The 15,989-nt window shown below is 37.1% G+C and overlaps 1 protein-coding gene across 2 annotated transcripts; it reads right to left on the reverse strand.

Moving 5' to 3' along the window:
• Positions 1–364: 364 nt before the first annotated feature.
• On the reverse strand, positions 365–15,978 carry LOC135680737 (uncharacterized). Of its 2 annotated transcripts, XM_089113704.1 has the most exons (6): positions 12,872–15,978; positions 11,314–11,374; positions 9,464–9,510; positions 3,357–6,636; positions 2,477–2,625; positions 365–2,270 (listed from the first exon to the last, which is right to left on the reverse strand). In XM_089113704.1, the coding sequence occupies exon 4, from the start codon at positions 6,513–6,515 to the stop codon at positions 5,748–5,750; it is 768 nt and encodes a 255-aa protein (XP_088969830.1). In that variant the 5' UTR covers positions 6,516–6,636; positions 9,464–9,510; positions 11,314–11,374; positions 12,872–15,978; the 3' UTR covers positions 365–2,270; positions 2,477–2,625; positions 3,357–5,747. The 2 variants fall into 2 exon arrangements, with proteins under 2 accessions (XP_088969830.1, XP_088969831.1); XM_089113705.1 differs by lacking the exons at positions 9,464–9,510; positions 11,314–11,374; positions 12,872–15,978 and adding an exon at positions 7,878–8,671.
• Positions 15,979–15,989: the final 11 nt, after the last annotated feature.

Consider the following 15,989-nt stretch of genomic DNA (forward strand, 5'->3'; position numbering starts at 1 on the left):
TAACCCCTAACACAACATTCGAAGGGTTTTCTTGGCAGGGTGTTTTAATCGAAGGGTTAACAAGGGGGACTTCTTTCCTTCTTGTTAACCCTTTGCTTAAAACACCATGCTTAGACAAACCCCTTTCGAAAACAGTCTCCTCGGCACCAAGGTAGAACTTAACATTGTAAGTAGAGTAAGATCGCTTGAATGAAGAGGAGAAAATCGAGCAAAAATTCTTTCTGACCCCCGTCTTTTGACCGGTCCAAACGAGGCTGTAACCCCCCCGTCTTCGGTGGGCATCAAAACGAGGCTAATCGGGCTAAAATGAACGAATCTGGTTGGTTAAGAACAATTGAAAAGACAATAGAAGTATCTAAATGATGATTGGTCAGAAAACAATAGAAAATTTGAATTGAAGGGCTCTGATTGGTTAGTAAACAATAGAGTGAGACCGAAATGGCTCAATTTGATTGGTCGAAAGACAATGGTGGCCGCCAGTGGCCGCTGTTTCCTAAATTTTCGCTATATTCTAGGTGACGGCCCTTGCCCGCAGCCACCAAAAGGGCTCAAATGGAGCAATCTGATTGGTTGAAAACAATGACCTGTCAATCATTCGCGGCTCCTAGCCACATTTTTTAGAGCCACCGTTTAGGGGCATGGCCGCCGTAGAAGAACAATGGAAAACCTTCGATCGCCATCGGGATTTTCTAATAGAAAGACGGGGGAATATCTTTTCAATTTCTATAGAAATCTATAAAGGCTCTTATAGAAATAGCCAAAGGTTTTCTGAGTCAAGACAAAAGAAACACTGTCAAACTTCAAAGACAATTTTCAATGAAAACAAACAAATTTTTTTGATTGAACAATAGTTGTATGACTTAAAAACAAAGAAGTTCGGGGGTAAATTGAATAGATTTAAATCGAAATTACAATGGAAAACGGGGGTAAATTCAATAGATTAAGATCGAAAAAACAATGGAAAATCGGGGGTAAATTCAATGAATTCTACTAGGAAATACAATAGAAAACGGGGGTAAATTCAATGGATTTAAATCGAAAATACAATGGAAAACGGGGGTAAATTCAATAGATTTAAATCGAAAATACAATGGAAAACGGGGGTAAATTAAATAGATTTAAATCGAATATACAATGGAAAATCGGGGGTAAATTGAATTGATTTTAATCTAAAATACAATGGAAAACGGGGGTAAATTGAATAGATTTAAATCGAATATACAATGGAAAATCGGGGGTAAATTGAATTGATTTTAATCTAAAATACAATGGAAAACGGGGGTAAATTGAATAGATTTAAATCGAAAAAACAATGGAAAGTCGGGGGTAAATTCAATAGATTTAACTCAAGAATACAATGAAAATTAGGGGTAAATTCAATAGATTTAAATCCAAAATAGAACGGAAAGTTGGGGGTAAATCCAATAGATTTTAAGTAAAAATACAATGGAAAATCGAGCGTAAATTCAAAAGAACTTGATACGGTAAAAGGGAACTCGGGGACAAATTTGATAGAGTTTAATAAAAAAAGATAAGGACAAGCGACGGCAACTTCGATAGAATTAAAACGAAAACGACAGTGGGAAATTCTGCTCAGTCAAAAAGAATTGACATAAAATGAAAAGTAGGGTTGATGTAAAAACTTCTGGTAAAAATACAATGCAAAATCAGGGGTTTATTCAATAGAATTAAATTGACAATAGAAATAAAATCGAGGCATATCTGTGATACGATTGTTGATCTATGTTCAAATTAACGTATCGGAAAATGATAAAATTTAAGGATGTATCAGATATAGGGGTTAAGGTGTAAGACATTGAAACAAATGGGACGTGGGTTCGGAGCTACAGTTTTGTCTGCGATAGAAGTATGGTTAATAAAACTTTAACGCAATCAGTTTGTTGGATAGTTATAGGAAGGCGTGGGGAAGGGGAAGGGGTTTATTGATCGCTGCGGTCCAGACTGCAAATTGGATTGAGACTTAAATTGAAACATCAGGTGCACACTTCGGAAATATTCAACCCACAGGTTTATGTTTCATCTAAGGTACATGGATATAGGGGAAGAGGAATGTTGGACCAAAATTTATTGAAATAATGTTAAATAAATACCGTTTGAGGTTACTATCATATTTACAATATCCTAATGAAATAAATATGTAGTCCAAGTTAGTAGTCAAAGGTTGTAGGGCTAGTCCTTCATCGCAGCGGAGGGTAATTGCAATTTCTTCCTTCTCAGAAAATCCACGATTCTTCGTCGGGGGGAAAGACCTTAAAAAGCAAAATACAAATACCTTTTAACACACATTCGCTGGACGGAAATTAAACAAAGAAATACGAGCAGATGAGGTCAGTGGGACTCGAAACGACGACGAGTAAACTAAACTTGCAGGATTCAGAGGAGAAGGTTAAAAAGCCAATTGAGACAAGTGGACAAATGTAATTGTAAAACTTAGGCAAATATATTGCGTACTTACATGCAAAAAACAGCAGAAATGTTCGCAATTAAAGTGAAAAATATCCACAAAATTCAACAATGTTCCGTTGAAGCAACATGTTGTTTACATCGAACAGGCCACGTTTCATGTCGAAGGTGTGAAGTCTCTTTGTCCCATATTCAATACATCTCTCTAAATTTGAAAAAGCGATTTATAGGTGCTCAGTTGATGAAGGGGAACATGTCGGCTCTTATTTCAAACAACACACCCATCTCTTATTTGGTTAAAGAAAGTCTAAACTAGATATTAAAGATGCCAAAGGCTGAAATTTTGATGGGGCTTGGGGTATAAGACTCTGGGACGTCGCAATCACTGGTTTGGAAGGGGCATTGTCTTAGAAAGCGGACAGTTTCCAAACTTTCGTCAGTCTCTTTTTTGCATTTAACTTGGTTTTTAGGGGTCTCTTTAGATCCTGTTACTATGACCAACGTCTTCCCTGCCCCCTTCCCTGCCTCTTACAATTTGGAGCTAGGAGTTGATAACGAAGTGGGAAAACTTCCTAGAGGTTTCGTCCTAGAGGTTAGAGAGAGGGTGAAGCTATTGGCCCTTCAGGATTACCATTCTCTTCACCAAACATAGTTGATAGAAGCTACTTTTTCACTTCAACCAAACTAATCTTCATTCGCTTCTAATTTTTTCACTTCTAAACCAAATGAGAGTTCCGTTTGCCTTGCCCAAATGATGTTGGGAAAAAACTTTCAATATAAATTCTTTGATCGGATATAAGAAGGTTTCAAGTTCTGGTTTTATCATCATGAAGAGTGATATCTTTTGAAAGGAACTTTAGGTCAGGAAAAGGTAGTCTGGAGGTTTAGATTTTCGAATTCTCTCAGAAATTTTAGCTCTTTGAAAATTTTACCTACCATTTTTTGCAATATCGATCCTTGAATTGCTTTGATGCCAATGCTGCCCTATGGTGTCGCTTTCCCTCTGTTGTTATATTCAAATTTGCCCATAATCCTTCTTTGACGTTCCTGCTACTTCAGGAGACTTGATCTAATAATAAATGAATGAATAGATGAAAAATAATAATAATAATAAAGGATTGGTTCACAGGTTCACTTGCAGATTAGCTAGGTCAAATATTCATTTGACTAAATTTAGGGGTTGAGCTACCCCCGTCCAAAATATCAGACAGGGCTGAGCCATAACGCCTCTTGAGCCCTCCTTCCATTGCACCTCTAATAATTTCGAGTGTGCTACAAGGGGCTACTATAATATGGTTTTGCACACTCACTGATTGCTTGTTATTGCCCTCAAGAAAATATCAAAATTTTTATGCAGGTAGTTAATTAAAAACCAAAGAGACCACTTATTTCATCTTACCCGCCAGGTTACGCTGACCCACCAACATTGGCTGGTTGTCCCATTGTGATGTAGAGAATGACCGTAATGTCATCTTTTTGAAAACTGTTGCTAAGCAATAGACAGCGAGGGCCTAAAATGAACAAATCTAAGAGACAGGTATAAAAAACTGCTCTATTTGAAATCGTCGTGAGTACATTTCACTAAGAACATCCTCAAGAAAAATAATATATTGATTGGCTGACAGCATATATATTTGAAAGATTTTAATATGAATGTAGATGATATAAAACAGAATTTACTTCATATGAAAATAAGTATAAACTTTAGGGTCGTAGGAAGCATTCGGGGAGGGGGAAATTATTTGAAGGGTCTTTATCAAGATCAGCAGTCAGCCAAAATTTTAGCAAAAAGGCACTGTGAAATTAAAAATACAACATGAATAGGGGCACTTTTTCCCCCTGAGAGAGCACGTATAAAAGCCTTGAGGAGGGGGGCAAACTCGTGTCTCCAGTTCCTATTCTCTGATAACCTGGATAGAGTCAATCTTAATATCCAGTTCAGTTATGTTTGTGATGTCAGAACAAATCCTTAACTTTAACAAGACTAAAAAAATTGGAAAAAGATATAAAATTGTCAAAAACAAACTGAAGACAAACTGATGATGGACTGAAGACAAACTAAAACTAAATATGACAAAATTTTTGGGAAGCTATAAAAAAAATATTGAAATAACTTTTGTAGAAGATTTGGATTCAATAAGAATTATGCCTAAGAAACATAGGAATACTTTTCTATCCAAAAGGGTAGAGAGGATTTCTCTTCAAAAATTAGATGGATGTTTTGAAAATTGTTAGGCACGTAGAAATTTCTCCGAATTCACCTAAAGTTATGCCTGTTACACCTTGTGTGGGTTCCTGGTCCGAAATACTAATTTGATATCAGTTGCTAATATGGGTTTTTCGGCTTTCGAGGTACATATGATAAACTTTTATATACTGTATGATTATTGGATAGCGTACCCCAAAGGTGTAATGCTTGAGAATTAATCTAATAAAGAAGAGAGGGTTACGTGACAGCATCATACGTAAACAGGGTTCTTGCTTCATAGTAAAAAGTTCAGTTTGCGAACGCAAAATTCTGTTGAAAGTTTGTACGAAAATCTCTGTATGATCCACTTCATTTGTTTTTATTTACGTGCATGCAAAAAGAGCAGTACCCGAGAAGGAAATTATTTAGTCAATTAAATAAAACGAAATTTCTTAAAATGTGCAATCCTTGTTATGTTGGTTAAACGTAAGAAACACATTCCCATCCTTAGATCAAAAATATCAAATTAATGTGTAAAACGCACAAAGAAAAGTTATAAAGAGGAGCGGTCAATTTAGCATATCAGGCAACGATTGAAGGGTTCAGCCGTGAGAGTTTGCCCGTAATGAGATAAATCAATGCATCTTGGAACTAATAAAATAAGCATGATGTAAGCATAAAATTAGTCTCAAATACTCAATAAGCATATAAAAATGGCGTAACACGATCAGGCCCAAGGTAAGGTTACCTTATACAGTGCTACCCCTTTGAAGAGGTGGGGGGACCAGAAAGAATTCATATATGGCCAAAAAAGGATACAACCCCCTTACCCCAATACCCAACTGCAGCCCAAAAATTTGAAACTGAATAGGGGAAAAATCATAAATGAAAAAAGGACAAAAAAAGAAATGAAGGACCAGAAAGGACAAAGGGTTAGGGTCCCTTCCCGCCTCAACAACTTCAATCTTTTTCCAACTTTGCATTCGAAAGAAACAAATTTTTGCATAGAGAAATTTTGACGGAAAAACAGTCTTATGTTTCTAGCAATATGAATAACAAATTACCATGAAACTGGTTTATAATACCCAACACCAACCTACTCTGGAAGTAAAATTTATACTATTTACATGACAAACTATTTTGATAATTTTGTGTCGTTGTGTTCAATTGGATAGTGTTCAGGCAGTTCTGTTTCCGTGCTTCGTAGCCATTTTTGAAACAAGAACTGCTTCGCGGTGCGTTCGTTATATTTATAATTCTCTCTGCGAATATATTCGCTTATTTCAAGCGATCGTTTCCGCGGCACGTTGAATTTTCCGGGCGGTTGCTTCGTCTTGTACATGTTCTCGCAACCGCCTATGTCGCTATCGTTGTCCTTTTTCGCAACTGCCCCGTTCGAAGCACGTGTGCGAGACCGTCCAGTAACCGGCCTAAAAGAGTCGTTTTTCGTCAAGGCCGTTATTCGCGGTTTATCAGTTCTCTGAAGTGGATGTTTCTGAAGATTATTGTGTGTTACGTGTGACCGAGCGCTTCGCTCGTTTCTCGTTACAACGCCGTGACGGTTTTCGGTCCGGTTCCGTAAACCGCTCTCCTTTGCTGCTGCAGTTCTGGGTTTTTCTGAGTCTGTTGTTTTCTGCTGGTTTCCACGGTCCTTGCTTCCTGTGAAAAACGACAGCAAGTTCTCTGTAAAACTGTTCCTATCATTTGAAAATTTGAAAAATCTTCCCGGTTTTCGTTCCGACTTGGAATTTCCCGGTGTGTCGTTGCGTATATGCGGTAAATGAATATTGGCCTCGCAATCCGGCGAATCTACCTGACTCGTTTTCTCGATGATTTGCGATGATGTGTGTTCTGTGCCATTCTCATTGAAACGCGGAAATGTTCCGTGCGATCGGTTCGGCATAGTGTTTCTGTTTAATTGGCAGAGGGTCTTTCTATAATAAATATCGAACTTTACTCTTAACGAAAAGGTTTACTGGATCACACATAAACATCTGTTGCGTGTGTCTTGTCATCTTTCTTTGCTAAAAAGAAAAAATTTAACTTGAGTTTTTTGAAATGATATTTTTACGTTAATACCCAGATATTTTATGACAGGTGGAAATAAGCCATCCAGATATGGAAACGAGACTCAACCAGAATGTGTCCCTAAGCCATTAGACACGCTGAAATTTCATAGCTTTCTGTCCAAAGCGACTCTTGTTAGAAAATATATTGATCACTTTGAAACAAAATATAAATTTCCACTGATTTTAAAAACTCAATTGTCGCTCACTACGGCATGTAAAGATGCACCGTCAGCCAAATTTGATGCCGTACTGTAAAAGAAACACGCCGTTCTTAAATCTTGTCCATCTTTGAAGCTGTCATAAATCTCAAACTAAACAATTGAATAACAATTGGTCAACGAGCCAACGAAGATGTATTGCACCGTAGATAAAACATTGTTACAAATACCCTTTGTGTTGCAGTGTAAGAGAAACCTTGGTAAGAGATGGTGAGCAAACACGATAGCCCGGTCCGTTACCCAAACCAGGCAGTTTAATGAAGCAAACAGGAAGTTTTAAGAGCCAATTCGTAATCTGAAAATTTGCATTTTAGTGCTTGATGACATCTTTTATCAATCTCAATACACCAATTGCTGGTGTACCAATAAACCTTATCTGCCTTTAGTTGTGGGTTGTCCTCAGCCCTAACCTTACAGAACACTCAACCGAACCCTGGAAAATCATACGATGATATTTAGGATTCCTGCTTGTGGGAAGGAATAGGATTTCGAGACCATATCAGCATGTTAATTTCGATCGAATCGAATACCTACCATAGCATGAAACATGCAACAAAAACACTTAAAGGCCTGACATCAGATCAGTTTAAAAAACATTTGCACAACACAATCCAGATGAAGAAAAGAGACACAAATTTGGTCGTTGAGTAATTTCTTTACGCAAGGCCGTGTTCTAGGTACACGCAGAAACGAAAACATGAAAAAAAGAAGAAGAAATGCGACTAAGAGGTCAAAACGATTAAGCTGCCAGGAAATATCAATGAGTAATTTGAAGTTGAGGCAACATAAATGCTTTGTCTGAAAAAGGAGTCTAGATATATCGTGTCTTTTGTACGATAAAGCAAATTCTTCCAATCTACGACTGGATCAAATGGCCTAAGGCTTTGATAAGCTATTAGCAGAAGTATGAGAAAATATATTGTATGTATTTGATAGCTGGCAAAGTTGAATATTTGAATATGAAGAAAACAGAGGTACCTATCTCAGATCTGGACTACATAAAACAAGATGTCGTGTCTTTTGTATCTCAAGTTGCCATCTCCCAGAAACAAAGCCAAATTCTCTTGCAACCCATAACCAAATGCAGAAGAAAAATTAAGCCATGGCTAAGCACACCCAATCATGCGGTATCATTTCTGACAGAAAACTGGAATTCGTGCATAAAACCTCCCCATACAAAATGCTGAATAATCGTATCCAAGTTCCAAGGATTACGCTTGTGATGTAAATAGGTACCTTAGTGGTGAATATTTTAAATAGTCGATTTAAGAGAAAGAAATGCAACCGAAACTAGTAATAATTAATTAATGAAAACTTTATCGATGCATTCATCCAAGAGCATTTGGTAGAATGAATAGGAAAAATGTAATCTATGAAATGGTGGGAAGACGCCCCACCGCAGCTAGATTAGAATTTTGTATGCACTTTGCATTTTGCAGGTATGAGCATAGATGCTTTTTAGCACTGAAGAAGCAAAAATTTGAAATCAAGTCTGCATAATAGATACAAGTGAGGGTGTGGCCTTATTCAAACTTACTTATCAAGGAAGATATATCATGTCACTTAATCAAGTTCGTTGCTAATAAGTCTGTCACATAGTGCTCGATACCATATAATGTAGAACAGGGCGGTGCAAAGTTGCAACTTTGAGTTTCATGCTTAATGCCATCATCAGAGGCATCGGTATGTCAGTTGTCTTAAGTAGGCCACAAACAGACGTGCATTAGTGCATTGGGAAATTAGTATTTCCAAAGAGCCAACAAGGCGAGCAATATTGAGTTGTGCATAAAGTGGAACAGCATTGCCTTTAAATGGAAAAGACAATATTCTTTTAAGTATATTATACACATCAAATGTCTAACTTCCTGTTGACTTAGTTAAATCGGATAAAAAAGGGGGCCTGATGTCGATTGGGGACAAAGGGTCTTTACAAGGGTTGATAGAGAAAATGGCCCAGTAAATTTCATTAGCAAAATTTAATTTTTTGATGGCTGCCTGATTCTCCTTTAATTTGCTGAAATATCAACAAACACTTTTCCACCCTATCTACTGAAAGGACCTCTTCACACAAAACGCAGCCAGCCTGCGAAATCTCTGGCACTCCAATTCTTATTTTATCTTTTCACTAAGATATGTTTCAAGAATTTGGCTTATCAACAATAAATTCTTTCATTCATAATCTTTTCTAAATAAAAGGCTCGAGATGTTCAACGATACAAAGCAAAGCCCAAAGAAACAAATCTTTCTCGAATTAGTTCTCGTTCCAACTGACACGCTCAAGATACAACCTGTTTGATATGCCAACCATTGATACGTTAAAGATGATCAAGATCTTTCTTGGTGCTAGAAAACATACTAATTTTAAAATACACTGACAACAAACCTATCCGAGTAACATCATACACACTTTAACAAAAGAACCACTGACCTACATAACACAACATCTCGAGTTGTTTGTACCAGCTTGCATTACAAGCCTTTTATAAAGGGCCTCATTCTCTACAAATTCTCAACCATACAAGAAGATCACCAAGCATTAGAAATGTTTTAAAAAATTCACTCACCAGTTTTTTTATCACGATTCCTTCAGCCCGGTGTGAGATTCCTCTGCCTTAAATGAAAACAGACAGAATTATCAACAAAGCGAACTTCCTTTCGACCAACTCAAGGAAGAGTTACATCTGTTTCAAAACACAGGACTATTGCCTAAAACAAGAGTTTAATCTCCTTGAGCAAAGAAATCCTGCGGCAATTTTGAATAGCATGCTGGCTCGTTATACCAGATTGAGGGCTTGGATTAGACTTAAAGCAATTCGTTTTATTCAGATCACAAGTGCCCTGCTAGCGGCCCTCTTTGTAAGCCTCCTTCAATTTGCAGTCGAAGAAGAGCAAGTTGAAATGAGAGGCGCAAAACTTTGGGCCTAAGCACTTCAAAAGCATCGCAGTCAAATGCTGCTATGATGATACATCATTTATGGGTTTTTTACGTACATTAGTGTAAAAGGGAGTGCGGCTACGAATGAATGGTCCGTGATAAGCCATTGTAGACTGGTATCGTACCCGCAACCATTCATCAAACATAGTGACATGCAATTTGCTATCGTCATATTTACGCAACAATTAACCAGTTTAATAGAACTATAGTTATGAGCGGCATTCTAGCAAAATTGGCCTAATTTCCTAAATACACATCTGCAGTAACTTCGGGGAACTTCTCTCAACGATTTTACTCTTAGCTCTGAGATTTAAAACTACGAAACTAGAAGTACAAATGATTCACAAACTCCAAAACCAGGGTGTGGAGCCAAATGCCAGATTGCCTAACGCAAAAGTGTGGAGCCAAAAGCCTAACGCAAAAATTGTAACAACCCACTATACAGGACATCCTCTAAGAACAGAAGTATCATAGACAACAGGATAAGAATAGAAGTATCAACTTTTATTCGCTAAATAAATATGGGTGTTAATAGTTTGAATAACAATTACTTGTATCTGATGAAGTATCTGTAGGATGCATAAAAAAATAAAACCAAAATTAAAACGAAAGTAAATTGAGAATCATATTTACTTTTAAGTTATGGGATGCTTTTGAAAAAAAGGTGAAGAAAGATAAATTGAGATTAACAAATGATTAAAAAAGAAGAAGACATTCATCAAAGCAAAGCCTTTCTCGCTGAATATCGCTTTTTAACGGAGAATGTACGATAATAAAAGGTGGAGTGATAAATGTACCATGACATATGAAGGAGCTTTTGGGGGCACTCCCTAGAACTTTGACGACGGGCGAGAAAATCTTTCAATGGATTTAGAAATCAAGACAAAGATCTAGCAAAAACTAGTGTAAATTATTTTTATCTTCCAGTTGACAAAATCAATATTGGTTAGAAGTTGAAACAAGGTACGGAGCGAGGTTTTATCTGAGTCGATCAAATTATCAACGCCAAAAAAAATTCAATGAAACTTTACTATTTGATCAGGCAGAATATTGCTCTGAAAGACTGAATGTCTTTTGCGAAAGACTCCGAGAAGAATACAAACAAAGGAGACATGAAGATGCCTAAAGTTACATCGAAAAAGGTTGTCTTTGGAAACCATTCATGCCACAAAAATTCACTTCATGTTCCAGGGTCAAAGGGACCCCCTATATATTCTTACAAGACCATTTACTAATAAAGATCAAGGACTCATGCCAAAGAAAACTCAAATGTGGACCATAGAGCTTTTCGTATCCTTGACATCGGTAGTGTTTTTTGTACGTGCTTCGAAAATTGATCCATTTTTACTTAATTGGTGAAAACTGCACTACCCCCTTACCCAACTCCCTCACATGTACAGTCACATGTGATGTATACAGTCTCATCTTATTGAGTCTCTTTGAGTTAAGTTAAATAGTAGAATCAGAACAAAAACTCACCAAGTGATGCCAAACATAAAGCAGGTGTAATCCAAATTGGAGCTTTCTTTTTCTATCCACTCTATTAAAACAGACAAAAAAAGAAAGCTGAAGTTTAAATTTAACGACCATTTTTAGGTTTTGACCCGAAAAATAAGGCATTTTTGAGGCAGATGACGCACATAAAAGAGCAAATGGCTTGTACCTACATGCAGTTTGATTGTTAAGACATATTAAAAACAGACAGAAACAAATAGAATCTTATTGCGACTCATAAACAAAACATCGTAAAACTGCGATCTACGTAGGCTTCAAAGCAAAACAAACCATACAGATATCTAGGACTATTTCGAATTTTTTGCGTTGCCCACAAACGTGGTTACTCGTATGTCGATATTTTTACCGCATTTGGGCAAAGCAGGTTTTTTATTGAAACCCTTTCTATTCCACTTTGAATGCAACCGCTGGTATTAAAGTAATGCTTAACAATTGATTTCGATTCTGATCGAAATTATACTTGCTCAGATATAAGCTGATCATATAACACTTGAACAGGGCAATTAAAATATTTATTAAGGCTATTAAAGATTTTACACAGTGAGTTGCAAAGGTGGTTTAGATTTTAAACATTATCAGGAAAATCGTCAAATTGTAAGCTGTTTTTATAAACATCTTAAAAAGAGGTATCATATGATATTAAAAATTGAAATAGCCCTGAACCTAAAGTTGATAACAACTTGTCTCTCTAAAGATAACTGGTAATTAATATGAATAAGGATACTCCAATGGCAATAAGCACATTGTTTGCGATAGGTCAAACATCAGTTTATCAGTCGCTAGTATTTTCTCTGCTAGTAATTTCTTGATCAATAACACATAACGATCATACTTATGTTCAAGATCAACAAAACACTTAGGTTTAACACAATTTGAAAAAAAACCAGAGCTTGTAGTTTACCAAAGTTTGGTTGACGGAATCAGAATAATGTGTAGAGAACACTCTTTTTTATAAGAACAGTTTTCTAAGAAAACAAGTCTCAACATTGGTCTATAGTTAAGGACAATTTACTGGCTCTTATTAAAAAAGGGTGCACCAGCAATCAATGTGAATAGTAGAAACAAAAAGGAATGAAAATATCCGACACGTTTTCCGACATTCATTACAAAAACACTTCCTTCAATCGTTACTGGTTTTCGTAAACAGGATGAATACGCGAGACCACAACTTAAATTCAGTCTTAATGGCTATTGAAACGGTGGCAAGACAACCGAGCAAACAACCAGCGCGAGCCTTCAAAACCAATGGAAAGCTCCAAGTAATGGCAGAAGTCAACCGTACAATACGTGGGCTCGTTGATATCCTGGTTTAGTAGACAAACTATAGGCTATTACTGTGTTTTGATAGAGATTTAACCCAAAGTAACAAAGAAAATGGAAAGGATAACTCAGCTTAGGTTCCTAATACTAGTAAGCATGTAACACAATTCTTTCTATGGAATTCGTTTCAACCTTGCCTAAGCTACGGATCTGTCCAGCTTGTTCAGAATATGAATGCATAAACAAACAATTTTTAACGTACCTTTACTTGTGAGAAACTTGCGTACTACGAATGAGCATTATTCCAACCGACTTTACTCGTAGCAACACTTACACCCCTCAGTGCTTAATCCAAAAGCCAGGTCAATTATTTTGGCAGATCGTCTGCAACTGTTTTCGTTAACAATTGCTTCCTTCGATTTGCTTGATATTCTTGCACTTGTGTGTGAAAGATAGCGGAGAGGCTGCCAGCACTGTTCACTATCCTGCTAGCTTCAAAACTTCAGGTTGTGATATCATCTTTGTTTTCAACCGCACAATAATATAAATAATCGATTGATAAGAGAGAGTATCCAGGCTAAGGTTTACAGAAAACTGTTTGATGTTATTGACGCAGTTTGCGTTCGAGTTTTCTGGTTTATGGCTGGTAGCGTCTACCTGCAACCATAAATACATGTATCACACACTCGGCACTCGTCTTTTCTGTGACGCTTGTGGCTTATTTTGATCGCAGAGCTGAGCCTCCAGCAGGCTGGTCGCTGTATATGAATGCCTTCTGGAACCCACAGTGTTTTACGGCATAATAAAAAGGATACAAATCAATCTGACAGGGGGGCGTCGGATCTTCGTGTTTGCAGGTGGTTTCGAGCCACAGATCAGCATTGGCACCCGAGAAAAAGGAAGGAGTGCCAAAGAGAAGAGAGTTGTGAAGTCAAAGAAAGACTGAAATGCTTTTAAGCTTGTGTACCTCAGGCACTGTAGCAGTTTGTTGTAATCATCTGAAGTTATTTTGAAAGGGGGTGAATTGGGCGGGGTCTGGACTGCTTCAAGAAAAACATACGTCACAGTATTATCCTGTCAATCATTAGCAATATACCATAGCAATCCCAAGAAGCTGTTGTGTAAACAAGATTTGTTATCATATCTGGCCGTTAAATGGAAAAAAGCATCACTGGATAACTGTTATCGACAGCTCATGATAGCCCTGTGGGTAAAATAAACTTATTCTTTGCATCAGTCGTGCGATGAGCATGCAGGAGCCGCTAAAACAAGTCAATGCTCCACCCCTTCGAACTATAAACAGTTAGCCTTTAACAAGGTATATCACGCAACCCCTGTAAGATTCGCCTGGTTTGGGCCACGGTTGGCTCGCAGATTTGTTCCACAAAAAGTATACCTTACTACCTCACGCTTCGCAGTATCAGAGATGCCTTTGAAATATGGTTAATTCTGCTTCATAATTTCGCACGGAAAAGGAACCGAAAGGCTACAAGTTCGAATATACACAATCCGAGTAATAATAACAAATAATTACAGCTAGTAACAAATCCTTTAATAAGAGAGTCTAATAGCTCTTTTTGCAATCAAAGAGCTCTCTAGAAGTGATCGAGGATCAACAAGAATTTAAGAATTTTTTCCTTTGCTTTTTCAATAGTCTGTTTTTTCACGCTATTGGCAGATATACATAAGCGACAAATGCCCAAAAACTATTACGGGCGAGTTTGAGAAAATTCTTACATCTTAACAACGTTACAACTTACATCTAAAACATAGCTGTATGACAGTAGACTTTGCTGAGCGGAGTTAATAAATTGTGCAAACTATTCAGAACTGATTCAAGAAGTTCTTTTATGCGACATAGTTTCAAACCAATAGTGACTGGATTTAAATGATATCAAACTGAGATAAGAATGAAATACAGTTTTGCAAAGAAAGAATATGCTCCTGTTATGGTTGGTTGCTACAACAAGATAAACATTGTAACAACCCCCTCTCTTCGACACCTTCCGGCTAAATATATAAAAGCGGCTTTAAATTGATCCAGAAGATCGTGAATTGCTACAAGACTGCGTTTAATGTACATAAGACATGTTAACGAGGCCGCTAACCATGTAATTGGCTGTCTCAATACGTCACCTGCATTTGTGATTTGTTTTCAATGTTTCTATAAAGCACCGTGCTGCGTCATAGAAATCTCGAGTATTCGCATAACAGTACTGATTATGATTTCGGTAATGATTCAAGCGATTCGTGATTATTTGGGCCGTTAGCAACTTGTTGATGATGATTATAATGGTAATTGTTGAGCATGATTGTGATTGATGAAAATGATTGACGATAGAAGAGGATGAATGAAGAATGTGATTGATATTGATAACGGTGATGATGCTGATGATTATGATGATGCTTAGCTGCGTATTCATGGCGATGATTATGATGATGTCGTTGATTGAAATTGCAAATCAGGAACCCAGCGTAGTTTTGAATAGCCATTATGAGAATGATTATAAACCAGAACAAGGAGCCAGCATACATGTTGTTTTCATTCTGGCAAATACACTAATGAGGCTGGATGGCCAACGAAATAAATAGGGCCCCTGCAACGAGCACAAATTGACCGTTACTTAGAAAAGTATGAAAAGGACCGCCCATTTTTGCAGGAGTTCTCCCAACTCTTTCTGTTGTTTTGTTTTACATGAATAATAAATGTTTGGATAACAAGAAAGGGAGGTAAAAAAGCCTTGAGAGAAACTTCATGTGATACAACGCATGACGAAAAATGTCTTATTTTAGATTGGTACTCCATGGAAATATCTGAACAGAGCCAATTTGAGGCTAGGGTAGAAAAAGGGAAGATACAGGCGGGCAACAAAAGTGGGTGAAAATGTCAAAGCAAGTAACAAGAAGGGTGAAAAATGTGCTGAGTTAAATTTTAAAAATGTCTAGATTGTAGGATTTTTAGCCAATTGCTTGGATTTGTCAGACAGCAATCATTTTCAAATGTTCAAGCCTCTGAGAGCAATTCAATGAATAAACATAAACAGTTACTTTGATGTTAAATTGAAACCACAAGAGCACCATCTTTTGGTAATGCCGATGTTATTTTTAAAAAGAGGTGACTTTTATCATGAGAAATGATCCTTTCATCAACGAACAACATCTATTGTAAGATAACAGATAATAGTTTTGCAAAATTGCCAAAGAAGTAAAGACAGAGCTAAACTTTGTCTATAGGCACAGCAGCCTATGTGCAAAATGTTGTATTAATTTTGATAGAGCGCTCTCAGAATTATGGCCAATATCCTAATTTGGGAAGGACACAATAGAATAGGCATGGGGCTGAATCTCATCTTTTTAGCTTTTCCAGTAAAGTGCGAAAA

The sequence above is a fragment of the Rhopilema esculentum genome, chromosome 18 (assembly GCF_057945365.1).
Source record: "Rhopilema esculentum isolate cy_ngs chromosome 18, ASM5794536v1, whole genome shotgun sequence".
NCBI classification, from domain to species: Eukaryota; Metazoa; Cnidaria; class Scyphozoa; order Rhizostomeae; family Rhizostomatidae; genus Rhopilema; species Rhopilema esculentum.